Below are 26,447 nucleotides of genomic sequence, written 5' to 3'. Positions count from 1 at the left end.
ACGGGGGGACAGTTACAACTGCACGCCAGCGTTCTGTCCAGGTCATGCGTGAACATATTCTGGGGTGCCAATTCAAAAAAAATAACGCAAATTGCGCGTTTGTTTTTTTGGAAAATAAGTTTAGGCAGGCGTACATATTATTCATGCACATTTGTGTGCATGTGCACGGGTGGGTATACATATAGCTATTCATACATACGTGTACACATTATACCCACAGGTGGATTTGTATTCATGCTGACAAAACAGACCGCGAATAGTTGTCCCGCGCTGAGTTTCCACTGGGGTATCCTCATTTTTTACAAAGTTTTACATACGAATATTCACGTATAAACATACGAATGTAAAAATTTAAATTATGTCATATGCAGATAAATACGTATGCGCCAAAGGAAAAGAAAAAGAAGAAAAAAAAAAGACTAAAAAGGGACGAATGAAAGGAAGTTACGTAATTATGTGATAATAAATTATGCATCAAAATTTACGTATACAATAAGGAATCAATACTACTGCTAAGGGGGTCTGTGGGCGTACGCAAACACATAAAAGCACGTACGCGCGGGGCGCTAGGTTTACGGCGTTATCTTGATGAACAGGCAGGTGCGCATAAATATACAAATACATGCACACATAAATAAATACATACCAACTTACATGTATGCACCCCTCTCCCCCCACGCTACTCCCCGTTGTTGGGGGAACTGGACCGCAAAACGGAAAAGTCGTTGTACCCACAATTCTGGCACGTGTAGTAGTCCCCCATTTTGAAACCATTGGGGTTAACGTACTTACAAGTCCGGCATTTTATAATAAATTTTTTGTCAATTTTGGAGTTAATTCTCTTTCTCTTTCTGTTTTTATTCTTAGATTTGCTTCTATTATTTTTGTTCAAAAAATTAAGTTTCCTGTAAAGGTGTAAGCCTTCATGGTTGGACGAAGAGGAATTCGTTTCGCTTCCAAACCCTTTCTTATCATCGTCTTGTATTGACTTAAGCATTTGGTTCTCACGCTCTAGGGTGAGTCTTTTTTCTAGAATGTTTCGAAGTTCGTCTGCGTCTATTCTACATGCTTTTAATTTTTTCAAATAATGTTGAAAGGAGTTTTTGTTATTGTAAAAGTCATGATACCTCTTGTACTGGCCATTTTGGCTAAACTTCACGTTCGAGAAATCCCCTCCGTGTGTTTCTTCATTTTCTGGTGTGCTTCTGTTCGCGCCACCATAGTAGTTGCTATTGGCGGCATTGCTGTAGGGGCCTCCGTTGCCGCTGTAGTAGGTGTTACTAGAGGCGTCACCCTCGTTGCAGCCAAGGCTACCGCTAAAGTTGCCATCCACGTTGCCGCTCAAATGACTGCTAGCGGCTCCGCTGCTCATGGCGCTATTTCGCGCCTTCAATTTTAGCAAACCTTCGAACCTCCCGTCTATTATATTTGCTTCGTCCTACAGGAGAGAAAAAAAAAAGCATGTACAACTGTTCAACTGTTCAATTATTCACTCTTATTAGACGGCAGTGTAAGTCTCACAAGTTGAGCATAAAAACAGGAACAAAAAAAAGCGGGGGGAGTAACACGGAGGAGGTAACACATACTATACCACCTCTTCTCTCTACATATACAAACACGCACTGGCATAAACATTCGCCAGAAGCATCACATAAAATTGACAAGGAATGCAAAGAAAGGCTACCTCATTCTCCTGTGAGCAATTTGAACTCATTTTAAAATTTTCCCTTTTATGTCATTTAACAAATGTTCAAAATTTTGTGGTTAAAAGGAAAGAGATTCACATTCACGTTTTAGGAGCAGTATAAAAAAGTATAGAGAATACTCTACTTGGCTATTTTCGATGAGGACGGCTTCTTATTTTTCCCCCTGTTCACTTACAAACGCAAATACGCTTTATGCGAGTACAAAAGCCAGTACGTACAAATGCATACGTTCACGTATACATGTATTTTTACATATGTATTTGCAACCGTACAAAAACAATCACTCTTTTTTGTATGCAAGGGAACTCGTTCTTCCTTTGCTAAGAATGAAGGGGTCACAAAAACCGCAAATCGCGCGTTCGGTTCGAATGCAGTATAAATATATATATGTTAATTTTTTTTTTACTCTTTTTTTTGTAAATAAAAAATAACTTCGCGTTTAATTTTTTACATTTGCTTTTTTTTTTTTTTTTTTTTTTTTTTAATTCTTTTAGCTTGCTTCCACTTGCGCAAAAAAAGTTTAGGCTAAAAATGTTTATTTTTGTCGTCCACCTAGCGTTGCGCCATATCTTGTAACAGGTATATGTATATTTTTTTTCTGCTTACGCCCATGCAAAAATGAACATGTTTTGCTTGTGCAGTTCTTCACTTACGTGTTTAGAGGATAGCAGTTAGCATATCAGCGGTTAGGAGTTTAGTCGGTTGGGAAATTAGCCATTAGCGAGGTTTGAGAATACTGGCTGCAGTGGCGGCATAAGTACTATTCACGTATGTGCTGCCCATGTGCTACGCATATACACGCCACACAGTGCACAGAACGCTTACACATGACGACAGCACGCACCATAAATGTACTCGTCCACCGGGCGCAGCTCCAAACGCGTGGTTGCGCTGAAATAATTGCTCTATGGGATATAAATTTTGTGTGCCTATATGGTGATCACTGCGGGGTTGCACGTGAAAACGGGCGTCTCGTTGAACAAGCGAGTTCTTTTAAAGGGGGGGAAAACATATGCTTGTAGAAAAGTGTATGTATATCCTACGCACGCTTGATTATGCACTCCTGCTTATGTACACCGTGCGTAACCCAGACCAATCACGTGGTGCACGTGGAACATTTACTACATATTTCTTTTCCCTTACAACGTTAAGAGAAAAATAGGACGAATCAATGGGAAGCTAAAAATGTAGGTAAAACGACCGCAAATATGTGGGCACGTGTTGTCACGAATGCAGTTAGGGAGCAGGAAGCATGCGACCTTCTGCGATGTGCAGGGAAATCATGCCTTATGCTGAAACATAACTGCCATTATGGTACATAAGCAAAAAAAAAAAAAAAAAAATGCCCACACAGGGGTGTATGTTCGTACATCTCAGTAAACCACTACTGCGGGGGGGTTGTCCTTCGAAATTGCCCTCCTTTACAGTGAAGTTATACGTACATATGTGCTCTGCAAGGTAAATACACAAAAGGGTCGTATGGCACGCAAAAAAAAAAAAACTCCAACAAAAAGGAGAAAAAAAATTACAAAGCATCATTTCGTGCTCATGTCTACCGCTTTCCGTTACGCCTCCTCACCACGCACAGCGCATTCAGAAATGTTTCATTTAATTTTTGCAAATCCGTGAGAGTGCTCTGCTACAAGCGGACGTGATATGAAAAGCGCGGCACAGAGCCTTTCCTTCGCCACGGCAAAAATGTACACACGCAGTGGGGCACGTACCAGCATATGTACAAATCAACCTACGCACATATCAACGTATGTTCATTTTTTACGCACATTCGTGTGTGCCTCCTTTTTTTTTTTTTACTTCATTTCCCGTGTCCTGTGGAGCGGGCACTTTCTCCTCCCCCTCATTTTGTGCAACCCCTTTGGTAGCCAAAATGGCGTAAAAAATGTACACAAAATGGGAGAAAAAAAAAAAAAAAGGAAAAAAAAAGCCAAAAGAAGTAAAATTTACCTGAACAAGACAGGTGTTAAATAATATTCCATTTTTCAACGAAAAAAGTGGACAAAATTTTTTCCCTTTTGAGAAGTGTAGCTGCCATGAAGGGTGCGTAAGAACAAAAGGAATTAACGTTTTTAGGGTGTTCTCTTTAAAATCATTTTTTTCTTTTTGTCCATTTTATGTGTCACCATACGAACTTTAAAATTGAAAGTTTATCACACGGTTATGCGTTATAAAATACGTGTATTACGCAATGCTGGCAGGAGTTCACTGATGTGTCCTCTTGGCATCCATTTTTTTTTTTTTTTTTTGTGTGTGGAAAAATAAATTATTCGATTCTACATGTATGGATTTCCTCGCGCACATACTCGCTTCCCTGCACGGGGAGGTTAACATGAAGACTGAAGTGCCGATAATGTGCATCTTCGCAAATTCACTTATGCCGAATTTGATCAAACACCACTGGTTAAGGACCACACTCACGTTTTACCTCGAAAAGGCAGTGAAGCATAACACGAGTACATTTTTCCCAAGCTGAATTATTCACATTTTTGCCTTTCGTCCCAAAAAGGAAATGAAATAATAGCGAATATTCAAAGTAGGAAAAAAAAAAAAAAAAAAAAAAAAAAAAAAAAAAAAACGCACTCGACGTATGCAAAAGGTGGAAAATTTACATGTTAAAATTTCAAATTGTGGGTTAAAAAAAAAAAAAAAAAGAGGGAAAAAAGGAAAGCCGGACGGAAACCTTTTTCATTGCGCGAAATTGCAAAGTAGGGATTCACAAACAGTACAAATTCTTGACACTTTATGTGCATCTTCAACTGGAGGTACGGTCCTTTGCGCTGTCAAGTACACGTTTGGACGGGTTTGTCATTAGCTCTTACGCTGATATATGTATGTGTGTTTTACTGGAAAATAGCGAGCGAGAAAATGTGAGTGCGCGTTTTTTTTTTGCAAGCTTAAACTGGCGTAAATTATTTGGCGTAGCACCTTTTTGACGCGAAGCGTTCAACCTCATAATCTGCGCATGGCGTCCCAATTGCACTGCTTCCCATTTCAACCCTACACTTCGTATTTTCAGAGCAGTTAGCAAAGTTGAATACAACGCGCTCATCGTTTCCCCCTTTTTTGTTTTTGCCCAGCCTATCATGTTTTAAGCTAGCCATTTCGTATATGTACCCGAATCCTCGTACATTTATTTGTTCATTCGTTTATTCGTTCATTCGTTTATTCGTTTATTCGTTCATTCGTTTATCCGTTCATTCGATCATTCGTTTATTCGTTCATTCGTTCATTTGCCTATTCGCGTATTTGCATATTTATTTGGATTTTTTTTGTTGTTTTTTTGGTAAAATTGGGCCGAAGTTGCCGTAGTAGCGTGCACGGCCCTTCCCCCCTCCACGTCGTTATTAGGTCAGTTTGCCGTTAGAGGCACCTGCAGTTAGCGCAATTCTATTTGACTCCCCGCCGCCACGCCGCCACGCCGCTCCTTCCCAAGTGTTCGCGTCCGACCCCGAAGTAAAGCCAAATTCGTGCCCACATCTTCGATGATATATTGGATAAAAGGTACGCCCACGGGGGAAAGCCCCTCTTCTCATGTCGCTGCATCTACCACTAATGAACCGCGTTGTGTTGATGTTTCTGCGTGAGTGTGAAGTTCGGCTGCACTTCTTGTGAGATTACCCCGTTTGGACAGGTGAAAGAGGCCAACGGGGGATGGGAAGGCGAAGAAAAAGTAGCAGAGCGGTTTTGCGTGCTATCCGTTTGTTGGATTTTTTTATTTACAACGTCGCACCTGTTGTTTGCATAACCCCTCCCCACCCGCAGAAACTTCACACGCCAGGAAAAACGACAATAATGACAAGAGGAGAGGAAAAAAAATGGATTGAACAACTGCGCATGAATCCACCCAAGTTGCTGGACGAGAATGACTTAAGACTAGTCTGCCAAAGAGTGAAGGAAATCCTAGTGGAGGAAAATAATGTACAGGCAATCACCCCCCCAGTTATAATTTGTGGAGATATACATGGACAATTCTTCGACCTTTTAGAATTATTTGATGTAGGAGGAGACATCATGAATAACGACTACATATTTTTGGGCGACTATGTAGACAGGGGGTACAACAGTGTAGAGACATTTGAGTACCTATTGTTATTGAAGCTGTTGTTCCCAAAAAATATAACTCTCTTAAGAGGGAACCACGAAAGTAGACAGATAACAACAGTGTATGGGTTCTACGATGAATGTTTCAAAAAGTATGGTAATGCAAATGCATGGAAATATTGCACCGATATTTTTGATTATTTAACATTAGCAGCTCTGGTGGACAACCAAATTTTTTGTGTACATGGAGGATTGTCTCCTGAGATAAAGCTAATAGATCAGTTACGGTTAATAAATCGTGTGCAGGAAATTCCACACGAAGGTGCTTTTGGTGATATTATGTGGTCAGACCCTGATGAAGTGGAAGACTGGGTTGCCAATCCTCGGGGCGCTGGTTGGCTCTTTGGTCCTAAGGTTACCAAAAAGTTTAATTACATTAACAATTTGGAACTAATTGCTAGGGCACACCAGCTAGCTATGGAAGGCTATCGGTATATGTTTGATGATTCCACCATCGTCACCGTGTGGTCTGCTCCCAATTACTGTTACCGCTGCGGAAATGTCGCCGCAATTATGCGCATAGACGAAAATATGAACAGACAGATGCTCATATTTAAGGACACACCTGACTCCCGCAATTCGATTAAGAACAAGGCCACCATTCCGTACTTCTTATAGCGGTGCGAACGCTCACCGTTGTGAGAGAATACACCAACACGTGACACACCGTTTCGGGTGCGGTCGCCTTGACAAGGCGGACACGGGCCCCTCTAGTTTGTTTTGACACACCAACGTACATTTCACCATCCCCACATTTTTGCGTTCCTATTTTTTGCCATTTTTTGAATGAGCATATTTCCACACCAGGAAAAGAAAACCGGCTCCATTTAGTGACCGGTTTAGCGGCCCATTTAGAGGCCCACTTATCTGCTATTTATTTGCCTACCCACTTGCGCACACCGTGCCCCCCTACCCTATTCTTAAAATTTTATAGTTTGATTTTTAAATAAACGCAACTTACTGCTCCTTTTTAATTCTTTGATACTTATATACGCCTTACGTACGCGGGTGACACCTCCCCGTGGAGTTTTTTTTTTTTTTTTTTTCGGCCCCCCCGTTTGAATAGGCCAAAAAGAGTGGAGAGTTAGCCTATGTTGTACAGGCAATTTAAGTGCCCGCGGATAGCTACCATCAAACTTGCCTTATTAGCAGCAACACGTTTGTGCCGTTCCCCCAAGGCAAGACAATGCCCCCCAAAAAAAAAAATATTTAAAAAAAAAATACACAGTGTAACGGTTACACCCTTAGGAGGAGAAAAAAACAAAAGGTTGCACAATCGACCCGTTCCCCCTGTTGGTGAATCTCGTGGTGTGGCTTCCCAACCCCGTGCGGAAATTATTCAAAAAAAAAAAAAAAAAAAGGAGCCGCTTTTTCACGTTGCGCCCGCACATCAGTGTAACTCGAAAAATCGCCGAAAGGGGAGTGTTTAAAAAGAGGGCGCAAAAACGGCAGAGGCGAGGGAGAGAGGATTCGAAAGAGATTACAAAAAGAAGCTGCACCAGAGGGATGCCAAAAGGCGGATGATGCAGATGATGAGATGACGTGGATGACGTAGGTCCCCAAATGGCCAGGTGCGAACCCCGCAGAAGCAGCTCCCGATCACATATAAGATGTTTTTGCTGCGCAGGTTGCTCGCCTCTTTATGCGTAATAATCGTGAGTGTGAGGCATCAGCACACGAGGGTTGTTTGGTCGAACAAGTTTGCGGCGAACGTGCTGAACAGCGGCACACGTGTAGGGGAACCACCCTGGGGAACGACAAGGAAAAATGGCCTCTTCAAAACTGAGAAGAAGAAAAACGCGACATCACAACATTGTTACTACTTCACTAAGGAGAAAAACAAAATAGCAAAAAAAAAAAAAAAAAAATTTTCCCTGAATTATTCTGGAAACCCCAAAACAGCAACAAGGGGGACAAAAATAAGAAGACATTATCCCCTCCTTTTTATATCCCCCTCCTCAACGTCATTAAACGAGATTACTGAAAGTGTGAAGGCTCTGTTCAACTTAGATTACATAGAAAATAGCTACTTCTATTCGTATATCAAGTCGTTTAAGAGGACCCCCCCGTTAACGAAACTTTACCTTCTTTGCACCTTCATCTTGAGCATATGCATGCATGTAAATAAAAATATATACAAGCTGATTGTGTTCGATTTTGGGAAGGTATTCTACGAGGGTCAAGTGTGGAGACTAATTACGCCCTATTTTTATATAGGCAATTTATACCTACAATATTTTCTCATGTTTAATTACCTACACATCTACATGTCTTCCGTCGAAATTGCACACTACAAGAACCCAGAAGATCTAGTAACATTCCTCACGTTTGGCTACCTGTCAAACCTACTCTTCACAATAATAGGAAGTATGTACAATGAGAACGTATTGAACCTTCAAGGGTATGTGAATAAACTTAGGAGAGTTATTTTATCAGGGGGTAAGAGTAGCACTCCCACCAAGACAGACACAACAGATGTGCGTATATCCAAAGAACAATACAACCACCTGGGTTATGTTTTCTCCACCTACATACTGTACTACTGGAGTCGGATCAACGAAGGTACCCTGATTAACTGCTTTGAGCTCTTCCTCATAAAGGCTGAGTATGTGCCATTCTTTTTTATTGTACAGAATATTTTACTATACAATGAATTTTCTCTCTTCGAAGTTGCCTCCATTTTGTCCAGTTACTTTTTCTTCACTTATGAGAAGAACCTGCAGTTGAATTTCGTGCGGCGCTTCAACTTGGCTATCCTCAAAGCGTTGGGCCTCTACCCCATGTATGAGGCCTACAAGGAGGAGTATGAGTAGGTTCTTCACACGGTGACTTGATTCGCTATTCATCTCGTCTCTGTCGTCTATTTTGTCTTCCCTTTTTATCTACGCACCATGCGGTTGCCCCTGCCATTGCGCCTACACATGGGCGCCCCGACGAGGACCAATCAGCGGGCCCTGTTCTACATGCAGAGGAGGATGCACATGAACATGCCAAAAGTCAACACCCTGAAGCGCATGGATATGCCCACTATCCGCAAAAGTGTAGAGGTGAGCAAAAAAAAAAACCTAAAGTCTAGAACTCTCTGGAGGAATTACCTCTACGTGGTTATCCTAAAACTTTACAACAACCAAGTCAGCAATTATGTGGACCTTATGATTATTTTAAAATTGCTAAGCAAGCAAATTTCCCTGGAAAAAAAAGTACTGAATTTTATTTGCGAAAAACTGGAGAATCACCTGTACAGACTAACCATAAGGGAGTTAAGTCTCCTAATGTTGGTACTCAGAAAACACAAGTTCGACAATCTATACTTCCTAAACTTGCTAGCCAAGTCTATACTAATAAAAATGAATAAAAATTTGTCCTACAAAGACTTGGCGTTGATCACCTTCAGTTTGTCGAGAAGCATTTCCCTCACAGAGAAGGTCTACACGAATGAGATTTTCCACTTAAGTGTTGTAAAAATACACAACGATTTGAAGAGTCTAAATTTTCACTCCCTTACTTTATTCTTCTACTCCTACAGTCTTTATTTTCTCCACCACTTTGAACACTTCAATTCTTTTTTTTACATGACCAAGAATTTTATCCAAGTGATTAAAAAAAATATATATCTCCTCAACCCCACCGATTTGATGTTTACCTTTTTGTCTGCCGTTCATATTTGCGGCGCGCTCAATAACGGTAAAAGAAATGTCCAATGTGAGAGGGTGAGGCTTTCCTCAGGTGGGGAAATACCACATACTAATGCAGTCCTGCGTAAAGGAGGGTCTACAAATAATCACGCATTGACTAACTACAGTGTTACCCACGATCGGACAACCTTTGTACCGTCGAAGACAACTCCCGGGGGAAAAATTACCACAGGGAGTGTTCCAACGCAGGCGCTTCATCAAACAAATTATACCAATGCAAAAACGGAGCAACAGGATGGGCCAGCCTGTGAGGAGACACTCTCCAATTTTCTAACCCAAGTGAGACACGCAATTGTAGAAAAACTAAAATGCTTCAAAGTGGAAGAAGTCACAAATGTCCTGTTCGCCTGCTTAGATAGGGACTTCACAATTAACAAGAGGTACTTCCCATTTTTGCAAAAGGATAGAATACACATTGAGGATTACCTCCATGTGTACGTCAAAAAGGGCCAGACGTGGGAAGAGGAACAAGGGGAGCAGCATGCTGGAAGGGGAGAACTCACCCATTGTCTCGTTGATTCCGTTGCGGAAGACTCCTCTAACGTTTTTCCCCACCCGACCAACTACATCATCCGAGTTAGCCAGGACACTCACCAGGAGGAATCCTTCCTTAACGCACTGTCCGAGGAAATAATTTACCGTAACGAATTCCTAACCGCGCGGCAAATACTTTTACTACTATACGCTTTAAGAAGAACGAACACCCCATTTGTACAGCTGGAGAAAATTCTGTTGAAGAGACTGGTCTGTCTGGAAAAGGAACTAACGATCAGCCAAGTCATGTTCGTCTACCAGTACCTCTACTTCAGGACGTGCCTGTTCAATGAATTAAGGAGGTATGCCCCAAAAGTGTATAAACAGGACAGGCAAAAAAAGGAGGTGTTTCTCCTATGCGATGGTGACAGATCAACCAGGGAAACCGACGAACGGGCAAACCAACCGGCAGACCAACCTACCCTGCCAAGTGAACGCAGCAGGGACAAGGACAACCAGGTGTACTACCTCCACGATGATACATCCCACTTGAAGAAAAGGAGAAAAAGGGACAAGACAAAAATCTTCCTCTATGATAATTTTATTTTTAAGTACCCCGCAGAGGTTAGTATAGAAGGGGAAGAAGTCACAAATTTGCAGGAAAAAAAAATAATAAAAAAATTCATTAGTGTTAACAGAAGGGGAGACACCTTAGCGGAAGTAAATGGTTTATCCGTAACGCATGACAGGGATGAGGTACCCACTGGAGAGGCCGAGTACCAAGTCACGTGTTACAATTTCTACCTGGATGTGTACAAAATCGTCTGCCTAAAAATGGTAAATTCTCTAAAAAATGAAAAACTAACCACACACACGATCATGCACATTTTGGAAATTTTCAAAAAGTTAAACATAAGGGATTATAGAATTATTAGACACTTGTACAAAATGGAGAAGGACATTTTATTTTTGGATAATAGCAGCCTGGAAAAGGTGTTAAAAATCCTTCTCAAATTTAACCTCTATAATATGATGCATTATTTGGGGGTGCATAGAATTCTGCAGTTTATTAACTTCAACTCGGTGGATGAATGCGTGTCCATTTTGGGTCACCTTGGTATGCTGTCCACCCGGAGGAAGACGGATCAAGCATTCGCCAATTTTCCCAACGCATGCACTGAAAATGCCGTCAATTATATTTTAAAAAATTTAACAGACTTGTCCAATACCCATGAGTTGGAGAAGCTTCAGATAACGCCCCTGTACAATTCGTTACCGTTGAAGTATTTCAAGTTGTTCAAAAATGTGCGCTCTGTGAGAGGCTTAGCTCAACTTTTTTTTCAACAAAGTGGGCAGAAAAAAAATCACCTTGCTTGGTCAGGTGAAAATGGACAAAAAAAGGCAAGCAATTTTGTGTTGCATTGTGTGGATGACGTCAACCTGGGGGAAGTGTCGCTCGGGTCACTCTCCTGCGGAAGTGCCACGCCTCTGACGAATTGCCTCCACGAGTACAGAGATCTCCAGGAGGAAATATTTCAAGAACTGCACACAATTTTTCCATGCACGATTGAAGTTTATAAAAACGTGAACGTGTCGAATTACACATTTCCGCTGGCTATTAATTTGCTAACGCTGGGGGGTGGAGCGCCTAACACGGCTAACCAGGCCAGCGCAATTGACTCGGCTAACGCGATTGACTCGGCAAAGACACACTCCCTTGGAAGTCAAGGCCGAACCGATGGACCCAAGCGCACACAAGAATTGGACAGGAGAAATACCCTCCTTGTGGACATCCTTTACGGCCACGACTTTTACTACTCCCTCACTGGAACCAAAGAACAACAGCTGAAGAAGCACAACATTTACGTGGCCTACTATGGCATGCATGCGAAAAAGGCAAATAAAAAAATGGTTAATTATAAAAAGCACGTCATATTAAAGTGCGTTAAAAAAATTGGGTACAATTTCATCTGCATTGATGCGAAAAGGTATGTGAAAAACAAAAAAAAAAACAGAGACAATCACCTGAACAAAGGTTACCTCACTAGTTTGATCCTCGACCTGATTAAAAGGAAGAAAAGAATTCCCCTGGGTATAAATAGAAGGGTTAGTGGAAAAAACAGCTCAGGTACATCGTCACAACGGCGAAGGAGAAGGTCACTTTTGCGAGAGAAAAGGCGCACGTCCAGCATTGAAGGGGTGGTTTCCCATGTTGGAACAAACAAACACCTAAGCAAAATGCACGCTGAGGGAGAAAAGACGATCTTCCCCGGGACCAACCACCTGGACAAGTTGCGGCATATGTTCCAGCTTGGGTAAGGTGGGGTTATTGCACACGCATCCGCGCAACTGTTTCTACTTGCGCTACTTTTTTTTACGTTTAGCGTGCCCCCTTTGTGTGAGGCGCGAATTGAATGTGGATTTCCCCCACTTCGGCCTCCACTGCGCAGTGCGCGCAAGACGAGTTGTTTTTTTTACTCATTTTTTGCCAATTTTTTTACACGCTTTTTTTGGTTCCTCCTTTTTTGTAAAAACGGGCGAAACATTCCCCCCTGGCGCGTGTGTCTGCCAACCTGTTTGCACTTTACCTCAATAGCTATTTCACGTTTTCGCAAAAATTAATTATAGGGAGGGAAAACGAATTAGGGCATACTCCAAAAAGGGTGCGCACTGCAGGGTCAACGGGGCGGCCAATCGATGCACCCTGTGGTACAGAGAGCGAAACCATCCACTTTGGGGCACAAAAAAAAAGGTAACAATTTCATCAGTCGCGTCTTTACCACTTAGCCTAGTCACCACTTCCCCTCCTTTGCAACCTCGCCAAGATGCCATTCACGTAGGATGCGAAAAAGACAAAAATGTATATGGTGTCCATCCGGAGGATATGCAGGCTTTCCTTCAAAAAGCGAATTGTGGAAATGGCTCGATACACCTGGTGGTGATATCCTTCACTTCGCCCGTCTAAATGTAGTAAAGCTTTGGAAGGATCCTTTCTGTGTGTAGGTCCCCTTGCCAGTTCCCTCCAGTGGCCACCCCTGCTAGACGCGCAACTGGTTGTGCTACTGACAGAACCCCCTTTTAAATATAGAAGCGTTTTTAAGATGGTATATTTGGGATCATCCCCCTGCATCTGCGTTGTGTCTCCCTCACTGTTTCGTTGCTTGACCCGTTTAATGAGCATTCTAAACTTGGACAGAAATTTCACATAATGTGTATTTAATTTTTTGGACGAAAGAAGAACAGGTCCTTTGGTGTATCCCCCTCGTAGTGTCCCTTTTATTTTTTTTCTGTTTTTTGAAATGCTATTCATTTTTTCTTTACTGAGGAGAAGACTTATCCTGTTTTTGTTGTTTGGTAGGGGCTCTTCCTCAAAATTGTACAGAGGCAGAAATGGGTAAAAGTCATTCCTGATGTATTCGCACAGTTCGTCATTTAGCATCCTCATGCGATGGTCTACTTTTTGTTCGTTTCGTGTTTTTTCGAGTGCGGGACTGGCCATTGGGACCTTTCTCCCGTCATCGTGTTCTTCACAAGGGGAGTTTTTTCTTTTTTTTAAAATGCGCCCTTCCTTTAGGTGAAGCAGAATATTTTTTCTTCCCACTGGGTTTTTTTTACTGCGAAGGGTTAGTAGTGGCGGTGCACAATCATGTGGTGTGCTGTCATGGAGGGTGTCCCCCTGACCGGTGCTCATCGGACAAATCGCTTCGCAGGTAGGTGACTGGTCCTTTTTTCCTTCCAAAGAATCCACTTCACGGTGCTCCTTCAAATCCCTTACATATTTTCTTAACCTTTTGAAATTATATTTTTTTATTTTTTTTTTCCTCATTTCTTTCCTTTTTAAATCGCAAAAATTGGCGTAGTTATATTTCTCCTCCATAGGGGGCACTGGAGTAGAATTTCCTGCAGGTGATGATGACTCCCCCTCGTGACCATCCTCCTCAACTTTGTTCTTTGAGCAACTCTGGCATTTTGCACTCAACATACTGTTCAGTTTCATCGCCAGGAGAAATTTATATTTTGTTAATAACAGCTCGTTGATTAAGTCGATACAGAGGCTTTCCAACATTTTGTGCAGCGGTGAGGTGATACAAAAAAAAAATTAAGGGAAGTTTTTTCCACCCTTTTTTTTTTATAACCTTTCACGTTTCCTGGAGTGTGTTATGTCTGACCTGTTGCTTCCTCACCTGCATGTGTGCACCTGTCACTGGTGAAAGCTGTGGCCCGTTTTATCCCTCTCGAAGGCAACCCCACATAGAAAAAAAAAAAAAAAAAAAAAAGCACACCGCTACAATGTTGATGGAATTGAAGAGTGGGCTAAGTGTGTCGTGCACATGGACAAACTAACCACGTCAATAATATTTTCTCCCTATGTTGCATGTAAACAGGAGGATCTTTTCCTATGCACTGCAAGGAGAGGAGTTGCTTATGCTGGGAAGGCATATAGCACATGCTTCACTTCAACGGGGACACTGCGCAGAAATTAAATTGTGCATAAAAAAAAAAAAAAAAAAAAAAAGAACAGCATGGTATAGATTGTTAACAGGGAACCCCGCGGGGAAATAAGCAGCGGAGCAAATTAAAAAGGAACACTCTGCATGGTGAATTAAGAAAAAAAAAAAAAAAAAAAAAAGAACAAAAAAAAGAACAAAAAAAACGAACGAACGAATGGCAGATCACCGCGATGGATGAAAAATGAAAACTGCAAGCGAAGCCTGAAGCGGGTTTTTATTTTGTATCTTTGCCGATTTGACGATTCGTCGATTGGCCGCTTCGCCGATCTGCCGGTCAACGGATAAAGGGAACCATCACACAAACATGCTAAAGAAAGAGAAAAAAAAATGATTACTTACTCAGAATATTTTGACGAATATGTAAAAGATTTAAATAAGTACATCCATAAAATAAAAGCATCGATTCACCAAATACAAAGTTTGAAAATAAATTTAAAAAAAAAAAAAAAAGTGATGAGAAAAAATTGGATAATTACATAACGTAACATAAAAAAACCAAACAGTGCAAATCCCATTTTGTACTCACAAAAATTTTCCGTTGCATTTTTCTGTGTGAACACATTTCAGATCTAGAAGGGATCCAGAAAACGAGAGAGGACATTTTCGAGGCTGAGAAATGTGTACGAATAATATATTTACTTGCGCACATGTGTGATGCGGGACTGCTGTGTGCAAAGGGATGCATATGTGTGTTGCTCCATTTTTTTCTCACACGTTTGAGTTGGAAAAAACTTGCCTTCCCCTTTGGGGCTTACACCTCTACTAGCGTTGTCACATTGACTGTCGTGGCTGATTCATGTTAAGGTTTTTTTCCCGCTGAGCCACATTCATTGCACCGCCACACTGCTCTTTTTTTTTCACATTCCGCTTCACCAGATAAAACAAATCATAGTGGAGATAAATAGCCTACCGAAAGGATCGCACAAAATTTTTGATGAAGTAAGAGAGAGGGGACACCCCCAGGGGTAGAACAAAAAGGACCCTTTCATTGTCCCCCCTATTGAATGCGCCCCAGCAAATGTTCTCCCATTTTATTTCCCCCCGCAGATACTTAAACACCAGGCGGACGTGAAGAAGTACAAACAGCTGCTGAACAAAATGAACAGCGATTACTATTCGGACGAGGTGGTAAAGCAAAAAATAAAATAAAATAAATAAAATGACCAAATAAAATGATAAAAAAAAATTAGCAAACGAATCATTCACATGGACACAATTCCTTCCATCATTGCAGGTGAACAACAGGCACTATGACACCACGCGGAAATACATGGAGGGAACCAACTTTCTGAAGGAATCTGAAAAGTACAAAACGGAAAAAGGCAGCACCATGAGGGGTCTATCCTATCAGTCTTCCCCGTTTGGTCAGACCCTTCCCAACTGCACAAATTCTCACCTCTTCATATTTTCATCATTTTTTTTTTCATTCTCTCACTTTTAGGAGAGCCCAAGATGTAGAGGACATGGGTTAGACACATGCGGCCTTCCTTCGTCGCTACGATAGTGACTCCTTGCACCCCCCCCCAACGGCATTTACAACGACATTTACAACGATATTTATCTCACCCAACCGTTTTACCCGCCCCATGCAGGATACACAATAATGAGCGAACTGACAGCACAGAGAAGCGCCCTCCTTAGGACGAAACTTTACGTAATTTCGATAAAAAAAAAAAAAAAAACGTCGCTCGATTTGCTGACGAATGTTGCATGCACGTGGAGGGGAAGTAGACAAATAGGCCTACTCTCACATTGTTCCCCTGTTGGGGTATGTGGTGGTGGTTGCTTGTTCATCCACATTTCTAACGTTGTTCAGCTCGCATGTCCTCTTCTTACATGTATCTTTTTTCCCCCCTAGACGGACGAAACGATGCAAGAGCAGAACCGAGTGAAGAGGATGCTCCTGAGCATATACCACAACAAGGTGCTGTTCAAGTGTCTGCTCATTCTGATCATAATTCTGTTGGCCATTGCCAACATAGGGGTCATAATTTACAAAATAAAGTGAGTTTCTGGGGCGGTTCAAAAAGTAGCTGTGAGAAGATCATGACGTGGTTGTGCGGAGCTGTCACGATAAGACAGCTGCGATTAGACATTGTGCCACGTTCCTAATCCCCCGAACGAAACCACAATAGTTAACAAATTGATATGTCACGAATTGGAGCGTTGGAAGCCACACATGAGGACCTCCCACAGTGTGGTTGCACGACTACGAATAGTACCTTGTAGCGTGCACGGTAAAAAATAAAACTGCTACTTAGTAAAAGGGAAGGAATATTAACTTTTTTGATGTGCACACATCTAACTGGCTGTCTGTATAACCGCCTACCTGCACGTAAGCGATTTGTTCTTAAAGAGACCCTCGTACAAATTGTACCTTTTTTTTTTTTTTTTTTTTGTTACAATTCTTCGTTTTTCACCTGCTTGGGGTTGTCTTCTTTCGACCCATTTGATTCTACCCCATCGTTGTGTCCTTCGTCCTCTCCATCTTCATTCCCGTCAAACTGTGTTTCTTCCATTTTGCTTTTTTCCCCGGGGATTGACCCCACTTCGTCATTAACACTTGTTTGGTCGTTGTCATTTGGTTCATTGTTTCCATTTTTTGCTTCACTTTTTTTTTCCTCTTCCTTTAAAAACGACTGCACACTGTCTTGGTACCTGAGGGGTTCGCGCAAAGGGAGCAAAGTGTGTATTGCAGCGGTGATGCTCCACGCGTAAACCGTGACATCCAACTCTGTTCTTACGCAGCACCGTTTCAATCTGTGCACGCCTGATTTGGGGGTTGCCCATTCTTTTCTCTCTCCCTTACTTCTCCTTCATGTCCCACCAGACTTGCATGTTCGGATTTTTCTCCTTTGACTTGAGCAGGCGCTTCCAAATCTGCTTCTCTTTTTTCTTCAATGTAACGACGACCTTCCCAACGGACGCGAAGTTGTACTTTGTCTCCTACAGGTTTTTTATAATAATTTTTTTTTTTTTCAAATGAGGCAAACAGGTAGGTATGGGTGGAGTGGTACAAACACACAAGGGATGTTTCATAAAAACGGGTAGGCGCACTCACACGCTACATATGTTACACATGCTACACATGCTACACATGCATACGTTTCAACGTGAGTTCGTCACATGAAGAGGACCCCCCCCGGTTGGAAGTCTCACCGATTCGTCTACATCATGGAGGAGCGTCAGATCAACGGTGTATTTTTTTGTCACCGAGTTGGTGTCGTCACTCAGGGCCGAAAAGGAAAACAAGTTTTCCTTCGCAACCACTTCTTCGTCCTTCACTTTTAGGGCCCCTGGTGGGGGAAACATGGTAAAAAAAAATGTGAAACGAACGAACGCCTAATGGGTGGAAATTTCATCCAGATTAGATGCAAATACTATGCCGGTTAGAGCAGAAAAGGCGCCGCCGCGAAAAAGAAACGAACCCGGAGAGCTCCACCTGTGGGAGAACTTAATGTTAAGGAAAATATGCTCGGGGGATTGGGCCCACTGGAAGGATGCGTTTACCCTGCGGGAGAGACAAGGGGTGGAATTGGGGAAGGGCAATTAGGAAAGGGCACTATGTAAGCTCGGCTAGAAAAAAAGGCGCGCTCCCTCCTCTTACGTGTCTATTTTTTTAATCGAGTAGGAAACGGTGAGCAGTTGGTCCAGCTTGAGCTTCATCGAATTTACGGCTGTTTTTACGTCATTGCTGAAGTCGTTTTCTTCGGGGGGTTGCAGGTGCAAAAAAATATATATATATATAAAAATATAATGAATTTTTTTTTTCCGCGCGCTTTACTGTGTGGTTCATTTGCATGTCCATTCTAACGCTGAGGGGGGGGCGCTCTCTTCGTTGATCGCATGCCCTCGTTTGGCTTAGTCTCCATTTTTTCTCGACCAACCTTGCTTTATTGACTGGTTAATCAGATAGTTCGTGACGTTGAACCAGCATTTCTCTATACCGTCGACTACGTCCCTTCGGGGGGAAGAAATGGAGGGGGGCAAAGCAGACATGTGGTTGGTACGTAGCCATGTAATAAGGTGACCATTTATACAGCCTGGCCCGCGTGTGATGCTAGAGGCGGAGTCAACAAGTCGATCATCACACAGGGGGCTGCCACTTACTCCTTAGTTACGCGATAATTCTTGTTAGCCTCGAAGAAGGATGCCGCTAGCTGCTCATTTTGGAAGTTCAGTTTTGATAAGACAACATTTAGCCAAACCAAGGTGAAAACAACAAAAAAACAAAAAAAAAGCATCTTCATCCGAAAGGGGAAGGAAAGAAGAAAAAAAAAAAAATGGATACACGTCGATGGCTAAAAGGCTGCAAAGCATAGCGGAGGGCTTAAAAGGGGAAATACCAAGATTTAAAAAAAAAAAACAAAAAAAACAAAAAAAACAATTCAGCTTGCAACATTTAAGAATTGCTTCTACCTTTTCTTTTTTTTTTTTTTTTTCTACCGAGGTTTTTTTGTGCCCGCTCGAGCATGAACCCCTTGGCGTCGGTAAGTATGCGTGCCTGTATGCTTTCCCCAACGGATACATACACATGCGTAGGCGCACAAGTCCGTAGTAGCGTTAGCCGCAGTTCACGTGGTAAACTTGGGCCAAGCGCATAAACAAAGCAACCGATGAAGCAATCGGCCATGTAACCACGCGTCGTAGGAAGTAGCGATAGCGGATTCGCCACATAAAAGGTGACGCACGTGTAACCCCCCCACGCGGGAACATTAGCTGGAAGAAAAAAAAAAGAGATACGCCCCAAGAGGAAGTACATGTGTGTTTGCTGGCCCACCTAGGATATACATATACGAACATACACACACCCTTTCCTGCTCTGCTTTTATTTTCTGTTCCAATTGGAGGTTAACCCAACGGCTGCGGGGGAAGCACATGCGCATGAAAAAACGACACCATCACACGAACATAGATAATTACCTACCCATATCAGCAGGTTGCGAATACACATTTCTCTTCTCTTAATTGGTCGTTACAAAGGGCTGCACAATTAACGTGCCAGTTGGACCTTTCGCCGTTTCCTCCTTCAACGTCTTGTTCCTTGTTATGGTGACTCCTCCAGCACAAGGTCCCAATTCTCGCTCCTCCCCATATTTGTATGCGCAAGTGGAGTTCCGTTTGGGTCAACTCTTTTTTATAGTTATTTCCCCAGCTTGATCAATGAAGGGATGGCATGTACAGAAATGTGTGTACCACCGTGGGGGTACAGGTGGAGGTGGTAGATTTCCCTTTCCGTCTTGTGTCCCTCCTTCAACCTGCAACACCGGACATGACGGACGTAGTGAAAAAAAAAAAAAAAAAAAAAAAATTTTAATTTATTTTATGTGGAAGGGAAAAATATCGTGGATGGTCGAATGCGGGCATGGGGGGTTTTCCCATTTGTAAGTGTCATATGATGGGAAAAAGGACCAAACGTGTGCAACGAGAGTGGGCACGTGTCGTTGCTTTTTTTTTGGCCACATGGTGAGGTCGTTCCTGAGGAAAAACGAAGCGATCACGTGAGGAATTAAAAAAAAATATATATATGTATATACGCAGGACGCAGCAAAAAATGTTCGAATCCGTACATGCACGTGTAGCCATGCGGGGAAACACCGCGTTGTAGGGACCACGGAGGGACTTCTCTATCCGAAATGGAACTTTCTACATGGTGCTTGATCACGGTGTAGGACTTCTATGCGGAATGACAGTGCAGTTGTTATTGGTAAAAAAAAAAAAAAAAGTAACATCGTTTTGGTCCCTTTGTGGGTGGAAAATGCGTAAAGGGTGTATATTTGTTTTTTCCCCTGGGCATATCCACACTGGTAAGCCTGCATGCGCTTGCGTGCACACACCATCGTGCTGCGTAAAGGGATCGATGTAACTTTCTCACCCGCTAAACAGTTCAGGAGGAGGATCTTTCCCAATCTCGGTGGAAAGTCCCAGTGAGGTATAGCGCCGCAAAAATGTGTTCGTCCCTGTTTACGGCACACACAGCGAAGGCACTAAAAAGACTGCACTTAAAAGGAGGGAGCGAAGCAGTATCTTTGTGACATGGAGTAATAACTCAGTCGTGTAGCGATTCAGCGGTGTTGCGCCTCCGGGAAAGTAACTTATGAGAAGCGCGAATGGGACATAGACAGACAAATGGAAACGAAGAAAAAAGGGACGAAGCTGCTGTACTGCGCCCTCGGGGCACTGGTGCCCGTTTACTGGTTTCACCACCGCAGGGCAAACAGAAGTCAAAGCGACTACAACAAAATTGGAGACAACGTAGAGATCATGAAGACGCTAAAAATGAACAACCCACTCTGTCACATACCATTAATCATCCTAAGCATCTACGATGGTTATATTTACGAAAATAAAATGCTCCGAAAAGTTTATTACAAATTTAGGGAGAGGTCATCAGAGGAAGTCTCCGTTCCGTCCTCACCTCTCCTTCAGCATCCCCACCGTAGGGGCAACAACGCAACCACCAAAGGAGCAGCCACGCAGGGTCCTAATTACCACTTTATCACGCACAGCGAAAAAAGCATATTTAACAAGATGTATTTTTATGAGGTTATATTGGACAGGAGTGTAAGGTATGCCGTGATTTCGCCGCAACTCAGTTTCTACATTTTGAGGCAGCTATCTCAGCACGTTGTAAATTTGAACACGAGGTTGTACCATGAGAAGGAGTTCACCTTACACAGGGGGGGTCATCACGTCGATGATTATACACGTGGTGATGATCGTGAGGGCTGGTTTTCCAACTGGGTGATGCGTTTGCTGTGGGGCGGAGTTTGGCCCGACGAGGTGAACAGCACCCACTACAGAGACGACTACAGTGACAACCAGACAGTAGGAGAGGAGAGATCCACGCAGCGGACGAAGCACCTCCGAGGAAACCTCTACGAAAAATACGATATTCACAGATATGAAGACACATTTAGCCGAACGAAGGGAAGTGGTAAGAGTCCCCCCCCACAGCACGACCAAGTGAGCATCAACCTTTTGTATTTGCTGAACAAGGCATACGATAATGTGAGTAGGATCTGCATAGACACGGAGACGAACCTTTTTGTAAACCTCTATATGGTAAACATTTTAAAGTTCATTTGTTATAGGAATTATAGACACGTTCTTATGAACAGCTCCTTGTTTGCGGAACTGGACAGGAGGAACAGGAAGGGCAGAAGTCCCTTCGACTACTTTTGCGCCTTTTTCGCGGGGGGTAGAGTGGCTGAAAAGGGGTACCTCCCTATGGACGATGCGGACAGGCATTTGTTTTGGGGGGAAGAAGAAGGGGTGTATGAAAGGGGCCCAACGGACGGTTCGACAAGTGACCCAACGAGCGGACCAATGGACGGGGAGGAACAGATGGGAAGGAGGTCCTGCACCCCGTCTAACATTCCATCTTCCGGGGGAATCCAAAGAAGGGATGATAAGGAGAACGTAGTGGAGCAAAGTACAAATCGCAACAGCAATCACCACATAGTAGAAGCAGCTACGTCACAAACTATTGCCACGTATAACCATGGTGGAAACCCCCGCCAACAGGAAGACACAAAAGAGACGCACCCACAGAATTACACACAGTATCAATGTAGAGTAGAGGAAAAAATGAAAATTCTAAATGACCTCTACTTGGTCCTGTACCTACGCCTCCTCCTCGAATGCTGCGTCACTCTTGTGAGCATAAAAAAAAACTTACTAACGTTGGAGGAGAAGGTAAAGTTTGAAAAAGGGAATAGAGTTTTTTACCTGAGCAGGTCAGATGCGATTGAAAATTTGAAGGTGCACTTCCTGAAGCGGTTTCGGCGTGGCGAGGAGAAACGGGGGTTCCACGTATTCTTTCGCCCGTATGGTAACGCCATGCGGAATGGGCAACCTAATAAGAGGCAGGATATTCAGCCAGAAAGGGCGCTAAGAAAACTTCCCACATGGCATAGTAAAGATGTTCAGCCGAATGTGGAGCAGTCCAGCCTAGTTACGTGGAAGAGTAAACTGAGGGGACACTCCAAAAGGGCAAAAGTCTACATAAACAAGAAACTTTTTCACTTTAAAAAAACGATAAACTACTATGTTATAAACTTGGACGAAGCTATAAAGAACAAATATTACAAAAGGGTCCACCAAAAAAATGTGAAACGGATAAAGAAGCATCTAAGGGAGAACACGCAGAAGGAAATAAACTTGGAACGGTTCCACGATATGTACTCCAACATGGTTGCTAACTTAAATGGGATCCTTTCCTTTGCTTACGCAGTGGATGCGAAAAATCAGGCCCATCGTATTTTATCCCTTTACAACACTTGCGTCTTCTACCAGTATAACTACCTGAACGAGCATGATAGTCTGTTTTTTAAAAACGGGGTTAGTAGGTACTTGCGTCGTTTGGGTGAGTGGTCCTCATCCTCAGAAGGAAGGGAAAACGATTCACTGGAACAACAGTCTTCCCCATCCTTCTACTACACCAACGACATCCACCTGCTGCTCCTCCTCTACACACAGCGAATACAAAAGTGCCTAAATGTATTCACCTATATATATAATAAGAACCACTTCAGCAAGTACTGCTCTTTGTGCTATATATTCCATAAGTTGAACTATATTCTTTTTTCTAAGAAGAGTTCATCTCACTGGATCATGAATGTTGCCTATCTGGCTTACCACAACTGGTTCGCTTGCTTCTCCTTCCTTTATTTTTTTTGTGTCTACTCGTATGTTGCTTTTTTTCTCATCTACCAGTCTAACACATTCTCTTCCGTGCGTTACTTTGGCATTTTTGCCGACCCAGGTCTATCTCTCTACTTTGTGCAGTTATACACCAATGCACGATCGCTGACCGGTGCGTGAAATGAAACGGTCACTAAAATGGCTTCTTCAATTCCCCGCGTGGCACTGCGGACACGTCTCTATCTCTTCTGAAAACTGATTCTCGCCTGACGAACAAAATAATTAAGAAGAAAAAAAATGCATATTTGTGCGTTAGCAATAGGGGGGAAGAGAACCCTTAGCTCAGCAGCTGATCAACAGATGAAGGCAGATCCATCTTCGCCTTACGGTCCATCCTACCGGTGCTGAAAATGTGGTAGTCGCATTCGCGACACTTGAAGTCGTAAACATGCTCTGCGAAGTGGGGAAGTGAAGGAAAAAAAAAATCGATTAAAATTTGTACATTGCACCGAACAAAATTAGCATATCGTTACGTAGTTATTTTCTACTGCTCCGTGCGGAGGGTAAGTCCACGGAAGTGGTTCGAACCCAATTTCAACCCCCTTTTCCGCTTCGTCGCTTTTCCTTACTTCTACTCCGGGGGGATGCGCCCTCCTCGTATGGGTCTCCCATTGCCCCCTCCTGCAGATCGCCCTTCACACCGTTGGCAGATACACTAGAGGGGAGACCCCCATTCACATGTTGGTTCTGCTTAAATATAGAATTATCCACGTCAGGCGAAACAACAATCTTGTAACCATACTTTAAAACGTCCAAAACGGTTTTCTCATTTTTCTCGATAGGATATCTCTCATTAATTATGTCATGCTGGTACTTAAATTTCAGGTATTCGATTTTTTGCAGCAGGTGGAGCATTCTCATCCTGAGTCGTTCGTAGAGGATGTCGTTTGTGAGATGGAACCCGGAGTCGTCGTTTTTGTCTCCTTCGTACATTTTCCTCAGTTTAAATGTGGTTATTTCGTCCTTCTTACGGGGTATCCCTCCAGTTGAGACGCTTCCCCCATTCTCCATTGCGTTGTTTGTAGTTACCCCGTCTGCGCTTTCCCGATCAATGTTTGTGTCTCCTTCCCCCAATCGCAGTCCCTTGAGGAAGGCCTGGAAATTCACGTCTGCCTGCTGCACAAACTCATTAGTAAATTGTTCCATAGATATGTTTTTGCTCTTTGTGCACTCGTGTATGTAGCTGTCTATCCTTTTCTGGATCGACTCCATGTCCTCTTCTTCCTCTTCTTCTTCCTTTTCCTGCTGCTCCGCCTCCTCTCCGTTGGACTGCTTTCCCTGCTTCCTAAACTCGGATTCGTTTTCATCAAAGTAGAAGAGCCGCTGGTTCGATTCGATGTGTTTTATTATCGAGTCGTTAAAGGACTGAACCTCCTCATACGTCTTTTTCAGCTCCATCAGGTTTTCGTTTTCTTCCGCCTGGGCGGACGCATCCGCTACACGCTCGGCGGCGTGGTCATCGGTACGGTCAGCCAGTTGGTCGGTGGTTCGACCAGATATGTGACCCGCAGCATACTCATCAGTGTGACTTCTTCTGGGGTAACTAGCCACGTTTCGTAATCTGTTCACGTCACCCACGTAGCCGCCTTCTCCGAAGTTTTCTCCCAATTCTGCATTACCCAATCCCTTTCCCTTTTCCAAAGAAACCTTTCTTACAAACGCCCTTAACAGCTCCTCGTGGTTGTAACTGAAGTAAATGTCTTCCTCCTTTTCACGCAAACGAATCTTATCTAATGCATCCCCCAACTGGAATGGGATTCCCTTCCGTTCGCAGAAGAGTTTGTACTTGCTGACTTTTTTTCTGATGAGGTCATTCACGCACTGCTCGTAGATTTTTTCTGTTCAGGGGGGAAGACATGCATTCGTGTGATATAGTTGTGTTTAAGTGCGCAGCTTGGCTTTCTTTTTTCTCTCCATTTCGCTGCGTCTACACATGGTGAGGGTAACCCCCCCTTGCGGCCAGGCCACATACATACGTGCAACGTTAAAACGTTACTGATCAGATGAAACGCACACATAAAGCAGAGGGGCATAGAAAAACACAAACGCACAGGCACTACGTTGCAGAGTCGCCCCGGTAGAGTTGGGCCACCTCCTTTCGCACTAACTCCGAATGACGTCCTGGGCTTCCATCAACCTCCGTTTGCTTCTGAAAAAGTCTATTATGTGCACCATGGAAAAGAGCTGCAAAAGGGGGGGAAGCAAGTGAAGGGAATGCAAGCCCGTTTGCAATTGTAGTCATACGTGGATCTACCCCTGAACCATGCGTGCTCCGCAACGCTCCTCATAAATGGTTACCGCCACGCTCTCGTCCTCCAAGAAGAAAAGGTGCAACGCCAGGAAGTTTTCTGCGTCCCTCATTTCCTGCACTTGGTCGCTTAATTCGTTCAGCAGGGTGCACAGCTGGGGGGGTGGCCAAGCAAAAAAAAAAAAAAAAAAAAAAAAAAGTTGAAAATGAAGCAGGTGAAGCCAATCAAGTTAACGCTGTAGGAATAGCATAGAGAAGAGTCCACCTGGATGGCGCTGCAAAACCTCACCTTCGATCGGTCCACTTTGTAATGCCTAATCAGGTAGGACACACAATTTAAGACTCTGTAGCTGATCGAGGAGGTTAGGACGTGGTGAAAAATTCTTTTCATTGTTTCTCCTTCCATGACGTTGCTGTTGGTGTGACTCCGTGTGAGCTGCTTCATTTTATTTATGTCCCCCAGGTGAGTGATGACGTCCTCGCAGAATTTCTACAAAAAAAAAGGGGACAAAGTATGTATAAGTTTATTGTTACAGTTTAGACGTTCCCCCCGGTTGGTACATGTGTGATCCTCACCTCATTCTCGCTGCTCTCAAACCAGTTAAAAAAACCAAAGCCGTTTCTGATCCATCTGAAAAGGTAAAGCTCGTTTGGGTTTCTTCTCACGGGGACACCGCCCAACGTTGGAGTTGTCCCTCGGTTTAGTTTCCCCTTAGAGGGGTCACTGATCCACTGGCTACCCTTTGTAGATCGCCTCCTCTTCGCTCCGTTCCCACAAAGCGAAAACGCGCTACCACGTGCGGGACGACTCAAAAACAGATGGTATTTTCGCATGAGACATCGCACAGAGCCGATACTGCCGTGGGAAAAAAAGACGCAAAACAAAACGAGGAAGGCAGTTAAATGCATCATACGTCACAGCAACGTAAGGCATGTCGACTGGATGGAAACAGGTGAAAAGGTGGAGCCAGCAAAAGTAGCATATGGAAAG

The 26,447-nt window shown here is 43.2% G+C and overlaps 9 protein-coding genes across 9 annotated transcripts; 5 read left to right on the top strand and 4 right to left on the bottom strand.

The window, feature by feature from the left end:
- Positions 1-679: 679 nt before the first annotated feature.
- Positions 680-1,714, bottom strand: PCOAH_00020790 (Uncharacterized protein; the record flags this gene model as incomplete). The annotated part of the gene is made up of 2 exons (XM_020058886.1): positions 680-1,438; positions 1,685-1,714. The coding sequence occupies 2 exons, from the start codon at positions 1,712-1,714 to the stop codon at positions 680-682; spliced, it is 789 nt and encodes a 262-aa protein (XP_019914407.1).
- A 3,799-nt stretch (positions 1,715-5,513) lies between these two features.
- On the top strand, positions 5,514-6,440 carry PCOAH_00020780 (Serine/threonine-protein phosphatase; the record flags this gene model as incomplete). The annotated part of the gene is made up of 1 exon (XM_020058885.1): positions 5,514-6,440. One exon carries the CDS (start codon positions 5,514-5,516, stop codon positions 6,438-6,440), a length of 927 nt encoding a protein of 308 aa, XP_019914527.1.
- Positions 6,441-7,432: 992 nt separating this feature from the next.
- Positions 7,433-8,635, top strand: PCOAH_00020770 (Derlin; the record flags this gene model as incomplete). The annotated part of the gene is made up of 1 exon (XM_020058884.1): positions 7,433-8,635. The coding sequence occupies one exon, from the start codon at positions 7,433-7,435 to the stop codon at positions 8,633-8,635; it is 1,203 nt and encodes a 400-aa protein (XP_019914347.1).
- Positions 8,636-8,743: 108 nt separating this feature from the next.
- Positions 8,744-12,310, top strand: PCOAH_00020760 (Der1-like protein; the record flags this gene model as incomplete). The annotated part of the gene is made up of 1 exon (XM_020058883.1): positions 8,744-12,310. One exon carries the CDS (start codon positions 8,744-8,746, stop codon positions 12,308-12,310), a length of 3,567 nt encoding a protein of 1,188 aa, XP_019914464.1.
- A 469-nt stretch (positions 12,311-12,779) lies between these two features.
- Positions 12,780-14,057, bottom strand: PCOAH_00020750 (Uncharacterized protein; the record flags this gene model as incomplete). Its single annotated transcript, XM_020058882.1, has 1 exon — positions 12,780-14,057. One exon carries the CDS (start codon positions 14,055-14,057, stop codon positions 12,780-12,782), a length of 1,278 nt encoding a protein of 425 aa, XP_019914577.1.
- Positions 14,058-14,829: 772 nt separating this feature from the next.
- On the top strand, positions 14,830-16,510 carry PCOAH_00020740 (Uncharacterized protein; the record flags this gene model as incomplete). Its single annotated transcript, XM_020058881.1, has 8 exons — positions 14,830-14,920; positions 15,070-15,122; positions 15,379-15,441; positions 15,550-15,630; positions 15,737-15,807; positions 15,944-15,969; positions 16,095-16,156; positions 16,361-16,510. 8 exons carry the CDS (start codon positions 14,830-14,832, stop codon positions 16,508-16,510), a joined length of 597 nt encoding a protein of 198 aa, XP_019914684.1.
- A 391-nt stretch (positions 16,511-16,901) lies between these two features.
- On the bottom strand, positions 16,902-18,750 carry PCOAH_00020730 (Uncharacterized protein; the record flags this gene model as incomplete). Its single annotated transcript, XM_020058880.1, has 7 exons — positions 16,902-17,160; positions 17,312-17,448; positions 17,662-17,798; positions 17,931-18,013; positions 18,110-18,209; positions 18,390-18,463; positions 18,613-18,750. 7 exons carry the CDS (start codon positions 18,744-18,746, stop codon positions 16,902-16,904), a joined length of 924 nt encoding a protein of 307 aa, XP_019914677.1.
- Positions 18,751-20,631: 1,881 nt separating this feature from the next.
- Positions 20,632-23,328, top strand: PCOAH_00020720 (Uncharacterized protein; the record flags this gene model as incomplete). Its single annotated transcript, XM_020058879.1, has 1 exon — positions 20,632-23,328. One exon carries the CDS (start codon positions 20,632-20,634, stop codon positions 23,326-23,328), a length of 2,697 nt encoding a protein of 898 aa, XP_019914386.1.
- A 27-nt stretch (positions 23,329-23,355) lies between these two features.
- Positions 23,356-26,365, bottom strand: PCOAH_00020710 (Uncharacterized protein; the record flags this gene model as incomplete). The annotated part of the gene is made up of 7 exons (XM_020058878.1): positions 23,356-23,414; positions 23,536-23,601; positions 23,850-25,046; positions 25,317-25,392; positions 25,507-25,611; positions 25,746-25,946; positions 26,033-26,365. 7 exons carry the CDS (start codon positions 26,363-26,365, stop codon positions 23,356-23,358), a joined length of 2,037 nt encoding a protein of 678 aa, XP_019914504.1.
- Positions 26,366-26,447: the final 82 nt, after the last annotated feature.

Source organism: Plasmodium coatneyi, chromosome 8, assembly GCF_001680005.1.
Source record: "Plasmodium coatneyi strain Hackeri chromosome 8, complete sequence".
NCBI classification, from domain to species: Eukaryota; Apicomplexa; class Aconoidasida; order Haemosporida; family Plasmodiidae; genus Plasmodium; species Plasmodium coatneyi.
Note: the sequence above shows the minus strand (reverse complement) of the source record. Positions and strands in the feature narration are given on the sequence as shown.